Source organism: Aythya marila, assembly GCF_965140915.1.
Source record: "Aythya marila genome assembly, chromosome: 6".
Lineage (NCBI taxonomy): Eukaryota > Metazoa > Chordata > Aves > Anseriformes > Anatidae > Aythya > Aythya marila.
The window spans coordinates 17,193,776-17,208,548 of NC_139047.1; the positions used below are offsets into that span (position 1 = coordinate 17,193,776).

Here is a 14,773-nt window from a genome sequence, read left to right on the forward strand (position 1 = left end):
AATCTGGAATTATTTGCAAACAGCAGGATTTGCTGGCAAAAGGGATGGCACTCGCTGTGTTATGAAAGCTGTCCCTCTAAAACCATGTTTGGTTAGCACCTATGCCCTGCTGAAATTGGCATAGCTAATTCTGAGTGGGAATGGCGCCAACACAGCAGATGGGAATGAGTGCAGGCGTGCCAGAGAGCCAGCGTGTTCATCGGGTCTGACTGCTGGGGACAGAGCTGCGACATGGCAGGCTGTCCAGAGCTTCTGGGCTCTAGGTGCAGAGCATAAGAATAAACCATCTCCTCTGTAACCATGAGTAAAATTAATTATAGTAATTTAAAAATAGTTTGCCTGAGACACGCAAAGTGTGGTATTCACCACCTGACTTGGAACAGCTATTTCCCTGGGTTCTGACTGTCACTGGGTCTGGGAGGGCAGGACCTGGCACGGGCTTGGTGCTTTCCCACAGGCTTTCTGCTGAGCATGGCAGACCAAGGAGCTTCAGGATGATAATGGATGTTCTGTGTTTATACTGAGCCTTTTGGGCAGTGATCCCAAAGCAATTTGCAAGTGTGTGAGAATTTAGACTCACACTTGGAAGGTACATCACTTACAATTGAACAGATGAATCTTGCATGTACTAATGGCTATGGTTCCATCTCTCCCCACCCCCAGAGACTACAAACTGGATCTATAGTCTCTCCAGAGAGGGTGGAGGAAGAAAAAGTCCTTCTGCCACAGTCCTGGCATACATATATGTACCCTGCATTTGCTCTTTACAAGGCCAGTTAAATAAATTTTACAAACAGCCAGTTAAATAAATAAATAAATAAATAAATAAATAAATAAATAAATGCCCCCCCCCCAAAAAAAAAAAAAAAAAAAAAAACAGTAAATCCTATGTTTTTTCGAGCACTGGACAGCTACCTTTTCTATTTCTCTTTGCAGCTTGTCAACAGCCAAATATAGTTCCCACAAAGACTTGCCCAGAACCACTTACATGATTCTAAGAAACAAAAAGTCCAAAAATCTCATAAACATAGCTTAGGTACTAGTGTTTAAAAACCATGAATCTTGGTGTTGCCATTCCCCTTGCACAAAAAGCCTGTGCTTTCAGAAGAGGCCACTAACAAAGCATCCCTCCATTTGGGGTGTCTTTGACTTCAGCAACCAAGGCTTATGGGTATTTCTTGAAATGATGGTTCTACTGTGGCCAAAGTCTTGGTTGTCTGTGCAGTTCTCTGGATGTCTGTTTTAGCAGGAAGTGTGTATCATGTGAACAGTGTTGTAATTGCATTGCCAGCTGTGTGCTCTAAACAGTGCAGCCAATGTGGTCAACCTCCAGCTGAACACTGTTTTCTGTTAGAAAAGGTGTTTAATGCTGTTAATTAGAATAAAGACCATTGCTGAATGTATTCTAATTTAATCTCTCTCAGTGATATTCTGTAAACTAACAATGTCTGTGTGTGCTATCCGATTGCCTGACTGATCATTTCAGGTATTGGCTGTTCTTTGCAACACAGCACAGAGACCACCTGAACCAGCCATGGGAAACATGAATCATCTGAATAAAACACCTCGCTCACGGGAGTTCAGTTTCTTAAGTAACAAATGAAGAGGTACTCTAATTCCCCAGGTTCTGTATTTTCTGTGTGTTTATAATAAATAATTTGATTAAGCATCAATAAATTTTTTCATTACTGCTTTTTCTCAAAAATCTATTTCCAAAAAGTATTGTGGTAGATACATAACAATGCTTAAATACATGGAAACTCGTCCTGAAGGTGGCGATCGTAGCACATGCGGCTATAGATGGGAAACATAAAGCGAAACTATTTGTGAACCTGTCAAGCATTTCATTTTATATTGCAAATGCAAATAAATTATAAATTAAATGTAGCATCTGTTGTTTTGTTGTTTGTTTGTTTGTTTTTTTCTTCAGAAGATTGATAATTTTTCCTGAAATAGAAAATAAATTTCAAAAACAGAAGATTGTCTTTGACCTCATGTCATGCTGGGCTTCACAAAAGAGTGGCTATATTACTACATATTTACACTGTTTTGTAACATCCTGAAACCAACCAGCAGAACCTGAACACTGGACAACAGAGCTTTGTTATCCAGAATGAGAGTGATTCTACTTGTCTTTCCTGACAGGGCTGCTTTGGAGCCTTGGTCTTGCTTTCCTCCAGAATCCAGTAGCTAGGATGAAGATGAGAACGCCTCCTTCCCTTGCTTAATTTTTGCCATAGCGGAGTAGTTTCCCTCTTGATAATACTCCAGTTTTGATGTATAATGGCTATCGTAGTAGTAGAACATATGCATATAATCATTCTGTTATTTAAAACAGATCTTAGAGACCCAAAAATGATACGGCAGGGATTACCACAATATTTGCTTCAAATCACATCAAAAGTCTCCATAGCATCTGCATACCTTCAGAGTTTTGCTAAGTGCAGACATGGTCTGCTGTTTGTCTCTGTGGTTAATGCCATCAGTTTCTAGGACTTGGGTGTTAAAATAATCAATGGATAGTTGAGCAGAATGCTCTATAGCCTAAATTAGTCCTATGTGGTTAACTGCCTTCAGCTCTTTACTGAAGGGAGACTAAAAGAAAATGAATCTCAGCAAAAAATAGCTTGGGTAAGTACTCTGGGGGACAAAGATTACTCAAGAAACAGATTCTCCCTTTCCCCTGTAAAAGACAACTTTACAATGATGAGAAAAAGGCTTCCGTCATCTGCTTTCCTGTAAAGCATCACATGCAATGCAGCCAAGTTAGCAATTAAAACTTCCGATGTTACTTATAGCAAGATTTGCCAACTACCAATAATCAATAAGACAAACAGGTATGAAGAGTGTATTCCTCAAAGCAGAGACATATAACTATGGCTTCATTCCTTCTTTCCAAAGCTAAATCAGTTTAAATATTGTAAAGCTTATTAATTCTGCTCTATATACATGTAGCTTCTTCCCACAAGCAATTGCTCCAGTTCTCTGGTCGTCGTGATTGGGAAGAGTCAGCCATGCAGCAGTGAATGGGAGAGGTGCATGATATTCTGTGCTGAAACGTGGCCCAGGCAGTGGAAAACACTGACAGACCCTGACTTTGTAAATCAATATCAATCAATGCCCTACAAAGTACAGCATAAATCTGGAAGTTCTGGAGAGCTAACCCTGAAGTAATAACACCACTCTACGTTTTAAAGCATTTCAAAAACATTAGGACATCCTCAGGGGGCTTTTGATCCAATTTCACCCCCCTTTGGGGCTCTTCCAAGAACTAAGGGTTATTGGAATATATTGGTTTTCCAGACATATCTCCTCTTCAAAACAGAACTTTTAGAAACACTAGTGTGAGTGTGCGATATGCTTGGAGGTACTAATCCTCTTCTGGGAAGTAAAATTCAGCCTGAAAGAATAGGTTTTGATCTAGGAGAACTATCTATTTAGACTTTGAACAATGGGATTCTCCTGATTAGCTAAGATTTCTCTGTCAGCAAATACAGAACATATAGTCATCTTTTACAAGTTATTCATAATGAATATAGAATACTGACAGAGCCTTTGGTGCAAAGCACTCTGGACAGAGACATTTATTCAATGTTGTACAGTGTTTTATTTGTTGCATTTCTAGATATATTATTGCCTAAAATCTCTGTCTGAAGAAAGACCAACCTACACATAGCAGACAGAAATGCCATTTTACAAGTACCATGACCAGCTTCCTTATTACATGATTCCTGCATGGCAAACCGAGCAGGCAGAAAGGCTTGCCAGACCTCTTCAGGAAGTCACCAGAAAAATTCTGTCTGTACACCATGTGTGTTCTGCCAACACTCAGGTTGTGTGACAGTCATGGTCTGAAATGCGCAGATACCAAACCACTGAGGGTCTCAAAGTGAGACTGGACCTTCCCGTGGTGTACCTAAAAACACAGACACGGTGACCAGAAATCTTTGTGGTTTGAGTTGAAGGGGCCTAACTGGCCCTCTCTGGGAGAGACCCCTGGAAAGCCAGGAATCTCTTTCAGGAGATTTTGTGAGTGTGAGACGACATTCTCAGTTGAACTTAAGAGTTTCAGGTACATGGTGAGCAATTCACGTCAGTGCCTGGTAATATTATGGAGAGGATTATCCTTGAAGTTACTGAATGGCACCTGTGGGACAATGCAGTCTTTAGTCCCAGCCAACATGGGTTCATGAGGAGTAGGTCCCGTTGACTAACTAGATTTCCTTTTATGATAATATCACCATCTAGTTGATCAAAGGAAATCAGCCGATGTGATATTTTTGGATTTCAGTCAAGCTTTTGACACAGTTTCCCATAGGATCCTACTGGACAAAACGTCCAGTATACAGATAAACAAAAACATCATACGATGGGTGAGCAATTGGCTGACAGGCAGGGCTCAAAGGGTTGTGGTAAATGGGGCCGCATCAGGCTGGCGGACGGTCACCAGTGGGGTCCCCCAAGGCTTGATTTTAGGGCCAGTCATCTTCAATGATTTTATAAATGATTTGGATGTAGGACTAGAAGGTGTTTTGAGTGGGGCAATCAACAACCACATGAAGTTTAACACGAGCACGTGCCGGGTCCTGCACCTGCGACGGGGCAACCCTGGCTATATGTACAGGCTGGGCGATGAGACGCAGGAGAGCAGCCCCACAGAGAGGGATCTGGGGGTTGTGGCTGACAGCAAGTTGAATATGAGCCAGCAGTGCGCCCTGGCAGCCAGGAGGGCCAACCGTATCCTGGGGTGCCTCAGGCACAGCACTGCTAGTCGGTCGAGGGAGGTGATTTCCCACCCTACTCTGCGCTGTTGCGGCCTCACAAGTGCCATGTGCAGTTCTGGGCACCACAGCACAAAAAGGACATGAAACTGTTGGAGAGTGTCCAGAGAAGGGCTACAAAGATGGTGAAGGGCCGAGAGGGGAAGACGTATGAGGAGTGGCTGAGGGCACTGGGCCTGTTCAGCCTGGAGAAGAGGAGGCTGAGGGGAGACCTCATGGCGGCCTCATGAGGGGGAGTGGAGGGGCAGGTGCTGATCTATTCTCTTTAGTGACCAGTGATAGGACCCGAGTGAATGGTGTCAAGCTGCGACAGGGGAAGTTCAGGCTGGCTATCAGGAAGAGGTTCTTCACCAAGAGGGTGGTTGTGCACTGGAACAGGCTCCCCAGGGACGTAGTCACGGGACCAAGCCTGTTGGAGTTTAAGAAGCGTTTGGACTGTGCTCTTAGTCATATGGTCTGAATTTTTGGGTAGATCTGTGTGGAGCCAGGAGTTGGACTCAATGATCCTTATGGGTCCCATCCAACTCGGGATATTCTACGATTCTATAAATTGGAAATTACACCATTCCTTAGGGCACCAATGAACTTCTCTGGGGACCAAGCAGCAGGTCAAACCAATAGGAAATAGAGTGAGATTAACAGAAGTCTTTCTTTATGAAGAACTGCTTGAATTAAGCTGAACATGGTCCCCAGAGATCAATAACTGTGTTTCTGACTCCTCCTAAAAGCAACAACCGAGTTGCATGTAAAATATAATATCAGCTGTTATGCCTTAAGAGCAACAATAAACAAGTGTTTAATGGTGGTTTTTTATGTTGCTCAGACCAAACAGCTTGTGAATGCATTTTTGCAAAGCATTCCAGAGCAGGAATCATGACAGAAAATGCACAACACTCCTGAGACTCCAGGTTGATTTTAGGAACTGACAGGAAAATATGTGACTTGAGAACAAAAAGCACAGTCTGTTAGGGAATGTAAGATCACCCTGGCAAAGATGCAGAAGACATATAAAATGTACTTTTGGATGGGTAATAAATACATTTATTTTGAGGTGAATAGAATTTAAATATTCACTGGTATGTCTTTGGTAGGGTGGTGTTGATCAGCAGTACAGCAGCGTGTAAGGAATTCCACCAGGGCAGCACCCACACTTGCTTTATGTTTTTTTTATTCGTGGTGCTGGAAAGGTTTGTTACCACAGCGGCGTGTGGGTGGATTCTCATTTTTTTTCAACAAGAAAAGTTCTGACTAACTGGTAAAGGTTTTGCCACTGGCACGTGTATCTTCCTCGGTGTTTGCGCATGTACTTCTATTCCCAAACCATGGGTGCAAAGTGTGAAATAGGAAAAAAAAAAAAAAAAGCTAGATCTGCTTTTCCTAGCCTGAAGGCCAGGCAAGGCCACAAACACCCTCCCACCCCGCGGCCCTATGGAGGCTCCGTGTAGGACAGGGCGGGGGCGGGGCTGAGCGCGGGGGCGGGGCCACGCGGGGGCGGGGCCCTCCGCACCGCCCCCCGGCGCTGCCAATGGCGCCGGTACAAAGTGACCTTGGCGGCTCCCCCCCACCCCTTCCGCCGCGCTGCATCCGGGCGCCCGCCACCGGCCCCGCCGCGCCTGCGCAGAGCCCGCCCCTCCCGCAGCGCCAGCCCCAGCCCGTCGGCCCTGAGGAGCGGCAGCCGCAGCCGGAGCCGGGTGAGTGGCGGCGCCGCCATCCGCCCCCATCCGCCCCTATCCGCCCCTATCCGCCGCCATCCGCCCGGCCGCCGCCACCCGCCCGCCCGGCCGCCCCCTCACCCTCTCGCTCTCTCCGCAGAGACGCCGGATTGTGGCCCCCGGGGACGCCGCCCGCCAAGATGTTCGCCTGCGCCAAGCTCGCCGCCTCGCCCGCCCTGGTGAGCGCGGCGCCCCCGGCCCGCGGGGAGGCCCCGGCCGCTCCTCGCTGCGCCCCCCGGGGCCGGGCGGCGGCCGCGGGGCAGCGGGGGCCGGGAGGGGCCCTGGGGCTGCCATAGGGGGAGCCCCGGGGGGCGTGGAGGGTGGTAGGGGGGCGGCGGGGTCAGGGGCTGCCTCGGTTGGGGCCGGGGTCCTCGTCAAGGTGAGGGGCCCCTTGAGGCGGGCAGGGCCGCGCAGCGCCCGGCGGCTGGGCCTGGTGCGCAGCGCCCCGCTGTAGGTCAAACTCCAGGCAGTGCCCGGCCTGCGCGGGGCGGGGGATTCTTGCCCTTGTGAAGACAAGGGGCTGACCTCCTTCCAAACGTCCTCTCTGGCCTGCGGAACAGCCCCTCTCGCAAGCAGCAGGCACGGCACGGCCTGCAGGAAGAGCTTTGTGCGAGAGCAGGGATGACCTTAGGCGGCTGGAAGCCCAAGGACATACGCAGGCCTCTCGTGAAGGAAGATTCATTCATTTGTGCCTTGCTAGGCTTCAATGTCTACACTACGTCCTTGCATTTAGCAACCTGGGAATTCATTTTGGAATATTTTATTTTCTCATTTTAAAACGCATATCGCTGCCAGCTGGTCTGTTTCCCCTTTACTTGGTCGCTGTTTTGTTACGTTTCCTGTCAGTAGGAATAGCTTCATTGAATAATCTAGCTATTCACAAAATGTCATCTGAAAACGGTGCTATCAAATTGCATGGCAGCATTTGTTTCCGTATAATCTACTGTATATCCAGCAGTGCAAAGATTTCTGTCTTTCTGTTAAGACAAATGGGTTAGCAGATGATAGTCTTAAAACCTTAAATAAGACTTTACAGGAACAACTGTAATCAAGTGTTTCTTCTTTATAACTTTTTCCCTCCTTTTCCAGATCCGTGCCGGATCAAGAATCTTGTACAGACCAATTTCGGCATCTGTGTTCTCTAGGCCAGAGGTCAGGACTGGAGAGGTACCTTATATACAAAATTCTGTATCTTCCTAAATTACCTGGTGAGCCTGAATGTTTTCAGCCTAGATTTCACTTGTACTAACTCAAGATTCTCTACTTTGAAACCTACTTTATATCAAACATCTAATAACACTTGTTGCTGTCTTGCTGTTTCCCTCTGAGAGAAGTCTTTTGTGTTTGACATTGATTGCTTTCAGGTGAATGGGTAACATTCTGAAGTCTTTAACTCTTGGTTATAGTCTCATCCCTTGCAAGAGTAACTAGGCTCTGGTTCTAATGCAACTTCTATAACTGCAGAATAACACTGTATCAAGCTGGTCATGGAAAATGATCTGTGTCTGAATATAATGTTTTCTCATGTTTTGTTTTCTTAGGGCAACTCAACACTTAATGGGGCCCAAAACACTGTCTCCCAACTAGCACTTAGAGAATTCCAGACTAGTGCTATCAGCAGGGACATTGACACTGCTGCCAAATTTATTGGTGCTGGTGCTGCCACAGTAGGTGTGGCTGGTTCTGGTGCTGGTATTGGAACAGTCTTCGGTAGTCTAATCATTGGCTATGCCAGGTAATCACTCTCTCTCGTATAAAAGTCTTGATTTATGTGCAGATGTATCTTGATGCAGCATTTGCAGATAAGCTAAGTTGTAGTAAGGATCATGGAACTGTAATAAATTCTGTTAATAATTACTAGTGTTAAACACAGCTAAATAGCGTGACACTGCAGGATGGCTCTGATAAATGCAGAACTTGGTACAGTTTACCTGGAAAAGTGACATGAAAGAAATAAAATCATTAGAGTGGGTCAGCGTGTTGGTCACTGAAGTTCAGTGTTCCAGCATTCTGTTCCAGAATGGAATTCAAAATCTAACCTGGATCTTTTTCCATAAGAGGGGAGAATCTCTAAAGAGAAACTGAATGAAACAGGCATAAAATAAGCTTTACTTCATTATTCTTTCAACCACTGAAGACTTGATTATATCTTATTTCTTAATAAAGAAAAGGAGGCTCACCTACATGAAGAAACATAAGTGTTTTCCATACAAAGCTAAAATGTTCGCTATTTTTTTAGTTTTGGCATCAACATGTCAATAGAGGTTGTGGAATATTATTTAATGATACTATGATGGTTTCCCTGCCTCTCCCAACATCACTGCCACCACTTCATGTAGGGATAATTCATTGCCTTTTTGTAACAAACTGCTACATACTTGTTTCTTTGCTCTACATGGTTTCAGTTCTTTGATTTCATTGTGAGCTACTTAATGTTGTAGACATAGTCTATTTGGAATAGAGTTCTAATGTTACAGATATTAAATAAATGTATAAACCATAATGGTTCCTGCATGGGACGAAAAGTAAATTCAAAGGCTGAATATAGTCATATAGTCATAAAAGCTATGTTATTTCGGCATATACAGTCTGCATAACCCGAATTAAGTCTTAATTGCCACGACACTTGTCTTCAATGAAATCCTTGCTAAAAAATATAACAATTTGTGCATGGATTTACTGGATTTCCTGTTATAGAATCTGTGGAAGGGAAGTATGAGCTTTTGGATCTGTCAGGTACATTAAACTGTGTATGAAAAACATCTTGAACATAAAGATAAAAAGGTCTTACACCTTCGCTTTCTTTTAGAAATCCTTCTCTGAAGCAGCAGCTGTTCTCATATGCTATCCTGGGATTCGCCCTGTCTGAAGCTATGGGTCTCTTCTGTCTGATGGTTGCTTTCTTGATCCTATTTGCCATGTGAAAGGAGATCTGCCTATAATACTGGCATTGGAATGTAACTCTGCATATTTTATGGGACTCCCAAAATGTTGGTGTCATGGAAATTGATGCTATTTCCAAAGTCATTTCATTAAAGATAACAACTTTAACAACTGTCAACCTGTCGCTTGCATTTATTATCTTTCTCATTAGGATATCTGGAAGACAGCATCTTGTTTTTCAGACCCTGGGGATTTGTCCTGTTAATGACATATCACATAGGACCCTTAAAACAATGACTTCAAGTCAAACATTTTTAATGTATGTGAGAGCGGTACGTGTTTGTAAAAAATCAATGCAGCCTATCCTAGAGAAATCAGGATACACTGACACAGCACGAAAAGCTGTATTGCTGGCCTTGTTCCTTTACCTGTTTCAAACTTATCCAGAGCTGTTTCTGTGCACAATGTGTTTTTGTTTTTTTTTTTTTTCCCACAGACTAGCTAGCACACAGTATATTTTTGCACTGCTTGGTAGAAAGAGCCAAGCAATCCACAGTCATAGGAAAGTTCTGTTTACCTTTGTTCCCAGTTATACAATGAATTTTGATCACCCTAGAACAAATTTTCTGCTTGGTTCTGACCACTATCCAGGTTGAATTAAACTACTGGTCAAAGGCATTTAATTGTGGCTAATAAATGTTATTCTCTTACTTAATTAGAACATTCTTAGCATCACCTAATTAAAACAGAACTTCCAGCTTCCTAATTTTGTAAAGGCAGCCTTGTGTTTTCTTCTAAACTTTTTTAATAGCAGTAGGATCAAGGCAATTTAACAAAATGTCTGCAGTATCAGCCCTTGCTTCTCACAGCATCTGTCTTCTAATAACCTAAATGCATTTAAGTTATCTACATATACAGCAACATACTATGTGCTCTTACATACTAACTTGGTGGGGAGCTTTGAACATTAAATAATAGATCTGATCTTTCAAATATAGAGTGGACTTTGGAAGAAGGTGAGTAGGTTTATGAGCTGCCTTGTCCTGCTGTTACTTGAATTGAGGGAACTGGTGTGACCTGTAAGTATACTGTCCTTCAAGAAATGGAGAAACTCACTCACAGCTCTTAGACTGGTGTGAGATGCAGGTAAGGCCTTTGTTTTAATCTGAATTTAAATACAGTGTTCGTGTAGCCTAACTTGAACCTAGCATAAGAGGCTACTTCTCCTGTATTTTCTTTGGAGAGAACAGTCATGTCTGCAAAAGGATTAAACATTACTCTGGAAATACGGAAAACAACCTTTTATTTAACTGCAAGTTTGAGTGTAAGATGTGTGGTATCTTGAAGTATTCAGATCTAGCGTGGTATTAGTAGTGCCCTGTGTGATATCTAGAAATGGTTCTCTGGGGATTTTTTTCCCTAGATGTAGGGCAAATAATGATTACTGGAATTAAAGCTCATCTGTGTACTGCTGTCCTTCTGGCAGTAGTTACATCTACTTACCTGTATTTCTTTGTTCTCCCTGAATCTTCATCTTCCATTCTTTCAGTGCTGTAGAAATCTCTGCAGGCCTCCAAGGTTGCTAGTTTGCATTTGCCAATATCTTGGACTGGTCTAGGCTGATAGGGAAGCTGAATTACACTCCCAGCTCTACTTAATGCCAGATAAAAATTAAATTTGTGGATTTAAATATATTTGTGTGTGTGTATATGTATATTCTATGGTATTTAGAGCTAACTGGAAATTCCTCTCTAATTTCTGCTCTCCAATGGAGAATATAATGAGCTAAGAATTCGGTGAGTTTTTTCTCATCACTTCAGACTTGGATAATTGTTTTAACTCTACATGTAACTGCTAGTCTGTTCTACAGTCATTAACAAGAATTGTGTTGAAGTTGCTTTTAATTAATAGCACTCTAATTTCAATGAGAGCACTTAATTCAGGTTTCAGATTTCTTTATCACTGGGATTTGGCCTACCAAGTAACTTCAGCCTTGGTTAAGCCTAGCTCTGGATCAGTTAATAATACTTAGAAGTTGGTCTACATATGAAATAGCTCTGCTGAGTTACGATTGTGTGCTTGGTGTAGGGAGTTCTGGCTAGCAGCTGTTCTGGAACCTCGATAAGGAAGCTGAGTGACCACAATTACTGGACTTGTATCCAGTCCTTTCCCTTGTGGTTCACTTCTGTCAACATGTAGTCTTCTCTTTACGGTCAGCCTTGTTTGAAAGGCAGCACATAGACAGATTTCACACCTGACATATCATAGTAGTATCTCCGCATCTCCCCAAGCTTGACACATATTAAATCACTCCACTCACTGGTTAACATGGTCCAAAACCAAGCAAAATTGCTGTTAAGTTGTGCTAACTTTGGAAGAATTGGATGTCAGCGTTACAGATAAAGACTAATCCAGCTCTTTCAAAACATGGAGGCAAACCTTCAGGCAGGGAGGGTTATCCTCCTTATAGACAATAAGAGCCTTAGCCAATGAGGAATGGGTGGGTTTTTCACATCCTAGGGCACATGGACTCCCTTTATTCCTTTATTTTCCCTGTTCTTGAAAAACAGCGTGCTTTCGCTGGTTGTTGGAGCACTTAAACAGCTCAGTTAAGTTTGGGTGGTCTTCCAAAAAAAATAGGGTGTTCCTAAAATGCTCACAAAAGAGATAACTAAAAACCATTTATTTGAAAACCATTTATTTGTCTGCATATTACAAAGATATATATATATTTATTTATTTTTAGTGACTGGGTAGCAGTGATCTGTCTAAAAGGACTTGACCACCTCCATAAGAGCTTACATCAAGAAACATTTCTCATAGGTCAGAGAAAACAGATATAAAGTCCCATGAAGCAACAGTAGGCTTCACTTTTCCTGAAACCTTTGTTGTTGTGCTTTCAATTTGGGAAGACTGATATCCTCCAAACTAAGGACTCTGTTCTTGGATGAAGCTAGCTGCAGCAGAGATCTCCACTGTCTCTGAAGTGCTCTGCCTGCTGTTCCAGTAGGTTCAGCATCATTCCACCTCTGAAAGTGATGTGCACGAGTGTTATCCTAATGTGTGGTGAAAGAAATGTTTATTTTAACCAGTTATGTTGTTATGTTTTTGCTGCAGGCAAGTGATTCATGCTTCCAGACCTGCTTCTTTCTTTGTTTCTTGTTTTTCCCTGCTTATACTCTGTATGTGTTCTCTGCAGCAGTTTGAGGCTAAAGGCAAAGAACTTGCAGTTGAGCCTTCTGCTCAGACTCAGGATGGATGCCATGTAAAGGTAAATCTGAAACCGAAGAATACCTGTTTCAGATGCAGCTCTTAGTTGCTCTGTGCAGGAAGTTTAGAACTGCATAGATTTTTGTTCCTTTCTGCGGTATCTCTTGTTTGAGCCTTTCACGGCATACTTCGTAAAGAAGAATTCAAATTAATTAAACGGTTTTATCCCACTTTATCGTGAAGGCACAGTACAGCACTTCTGTGAAGTTCTGCCAAAGCATTTGACAAGAAATAAGGCATACCATGTTGAGTTCTACAAGTTCAGGGAAACGGGCGATGCCATTTACATAGTGTAGAATTTGCTTATGCTACTGGAACTAATACTGTATTTTAGAAGATTTTTTTTGTTGTTCATACTATCAGGTCAGGATTTTGATCAGTCTCAGGAGAAAGGATTGGTAGTTTAAAATTTCATCCATGGCTGGGAGCACATACCAGCTAAACTGTGCTGATGTCTATGATTAGGGTATTTTTGAATTCATCCAAAATGTTTCTGATTCCTTCTGTGTAAAAAAATTAGGTGAAGCTGCTTATGTTTTATGTTCTTTGTGCTTTGCTGCAGTGTTTTTGGTGGAGTGGTAAGTTGGAGGTGTTCAGCAGAGCTGTGGCCACAGGCAGGAGGCAGCTCCGGCCCACTGGGCTCCCCTGCGGGCAGGGCTGTGGTGTGTGGCGGAGCGGGGAGCTCAAGGAACGTATCCATGGCAAGGGCTGAGCAACATGGATGTGACATGACTCAAGCAGAGCCCCCAGCACTTCATAACCACCCTGCAGCAGCAGGGCCAGGGCTGTGCCGCAGCTCCTCATCAGCGCTTCCACACGAGCCCTCCCTGAGTGGTTTTACCCCGAGTGCAGGAGGAGGCACGGATCTCACAGGGCTTGGCTCCCAGGCCTGAATTGTACAAGATGTGGCCAGGGAAGCCTCAGGGCAGGCATTTAAGATCCCTGGCGAGGCAGAGATGGGTTTTACTGCTCTCAGTAGTAGGCAGCCGCCTAACGACCTGCTGTGACGGGCCCTGACCGCCCGGCAGGCAGCGCCTCGCCGCCGGCCCTTGCGGTCACCCATCCACGCAAAACCCGCGCGGCGCCCGCTTAGCTTCGGCGGCGCCGCGGCCGCACCCAGCCGCGCGGCGCTTCCGGCCACACAGGCACCCCCCCCCACGGCCCCGACCGCCCCGCCGGCGGCGCCCAATCGGCGGCGCGCGCCGCCCCTCGGCGCCACGTGACCCGCGCTCCTCCGCCACCCGCGGAGATGTCGGCGGCGCTCTCGCGAGAGGCGACGGAAGCCTGTGGGGGACCCGGCCGTTAACGCGCGCTGCGGGCCCGGTGAGTTTGTAAACAGCGGCACCGGGCCCCTCCCGGCACCGCCCGCCCCGCAGCGGAGCCCCGGGCCCGGCCCGGGGGTGGCTCCGCCGCCGCGCGCCGTGCGGGGGCTGCCCGGGAGGCGGTAACATGGCGGCGCCGCTCCGCTCGGCGGCCGCCCCCTCCCCCACCGCGGCCTGCGGCTCCCGGCGCCCCTAGAGCCGGGCGGGGCCGGCACCGGGGCCGCAGCGCCGCAGGTAGGGGCGGGGGCGGCCGCGGCGGGGCCCGGGCCGGCCTCCCGGACCTGCCCTGCCCTGCCCTGCCCCAAGGCTGCGCGGCACGGAGGGCCCGGGCCGTGCCCGGCGGCGGGCGGCCGGGGCGCCCCGCTGCAGGCGAGAGGCGTGGGCCCGCCCCGCATCGTGCGGCTCCCAGGGCGCCGCCGTAACGGGTGCGGGTGGCTGCGCGGGGTCTCGGCACGGGGGGGTTATCGCCCCGGTGTGGGGCGAGGGGGGGATGGGGGGGATGGAGGGGGTGTTGCCGTGCTGCTCCTGTGGTTTTGTCCCCCCGCAGCCCCGTTCGTGAAGTGGGAGCCGGGAGTGCGTTTCCGTGCCCCAGCCTCGGGCTCTGACACTCGCTTTTCTTTATGTTGCCTTCTCCCAGGAATGGTCGTTCTCCTCCCCAAATGAAGGTAGCCACCTGTTTCTTCATGCTAGAGCGCAAAATTCTGATAGGGATAGAAATTCTGATTCATCTGCTGCTTTGCGAATAACTAACTCAGACTGAATTTTGTGTTTCACCTTTTAAAGTACTATCTTTATCCTCATCTTG

General features: G+C 45.9%; 2 protein-coding genes across 8 annotated transcripts in view; both read left to right on the forward strand.

Moving 5' to 3' along the window:
• The first annotated feature begins 6,326 nt into the window (after nucleotides 1–6,326).
• On the forward strand, nucleotides 6,327–9,554 carry ATP5MC3 (ATP synthase membrane subunit c locus 3). Its single transcript, XM_082762917.1, has 5 exons — nucleotides 6,327–6,472; nucleotides 6,594–6,672; nucleotides 7,583–7,660; nucleotides 8,035–8,228; nucleotides 9,303–9,554. The coding sequence occupies exons 2-5, from the start codon at nucleotides 6,634–6,636 to the stop codon at nucleotides 9,415–9,417; spliced, it is 426 nt and encodes a 141-aa protein (XP_082619043.1). The 5' UTR covers nucleotides 6,327–6,472; nucleotides 6,594–6,633; the 3' UTR covers nucleotides 9,418–9,554.
• Nucleotides 9,555–9,673: 119 nt separating this feature from the next.
• Nucleotides 9,674–14,773, forward strand: part of ATF2 (activating transcription factor 2) — a 56,105-nt gene continuing 51,005 nt past the window's right edge. For 2 of the 7 annotated variants that reach the window (XM_082762909.1, XM_082762915.1), the window contains exon 1: nucleotides 13,863–13,969. The gene's annotated coding sequence lies outside the window, so the exon portion shown is untranslated. Of the gene's footprint in view, nucleotides 12,648–13,862; nucleotides 13,970–14,252; nucleotides 14,394–14,605; nucleotides 14,634–14,773 lie in introns of those variants that run through there. The other 5 variants (XM_082762913.1, XM_082762910.1, XM_082762912.1 and 2 more) reach the window with 5 other exon arrangements.

Coding starts and splice junctions, on each gene's coding strand:
- ATP5MC3 (XM_082762917.1), top strand. CDS start 6,634: ATGTTCGCCTGCGCCAAGCTCGCCGCCTCGCCCGCCCTG. Junction 7,661..8,034: donor CAGAGGTCAGGACTGGAGAG/GTACCTTATATA, acceptor TTGTTTTCTTAG/GGCAACTCAACACTTAATGG. Junction 8,229..9,302: donor CTAATCATTGGCTATGCCAG/GTAATCACTCTC, acceptor GCTTTCTTTTAG/AAATCCTTCTCTGAAGCAGC.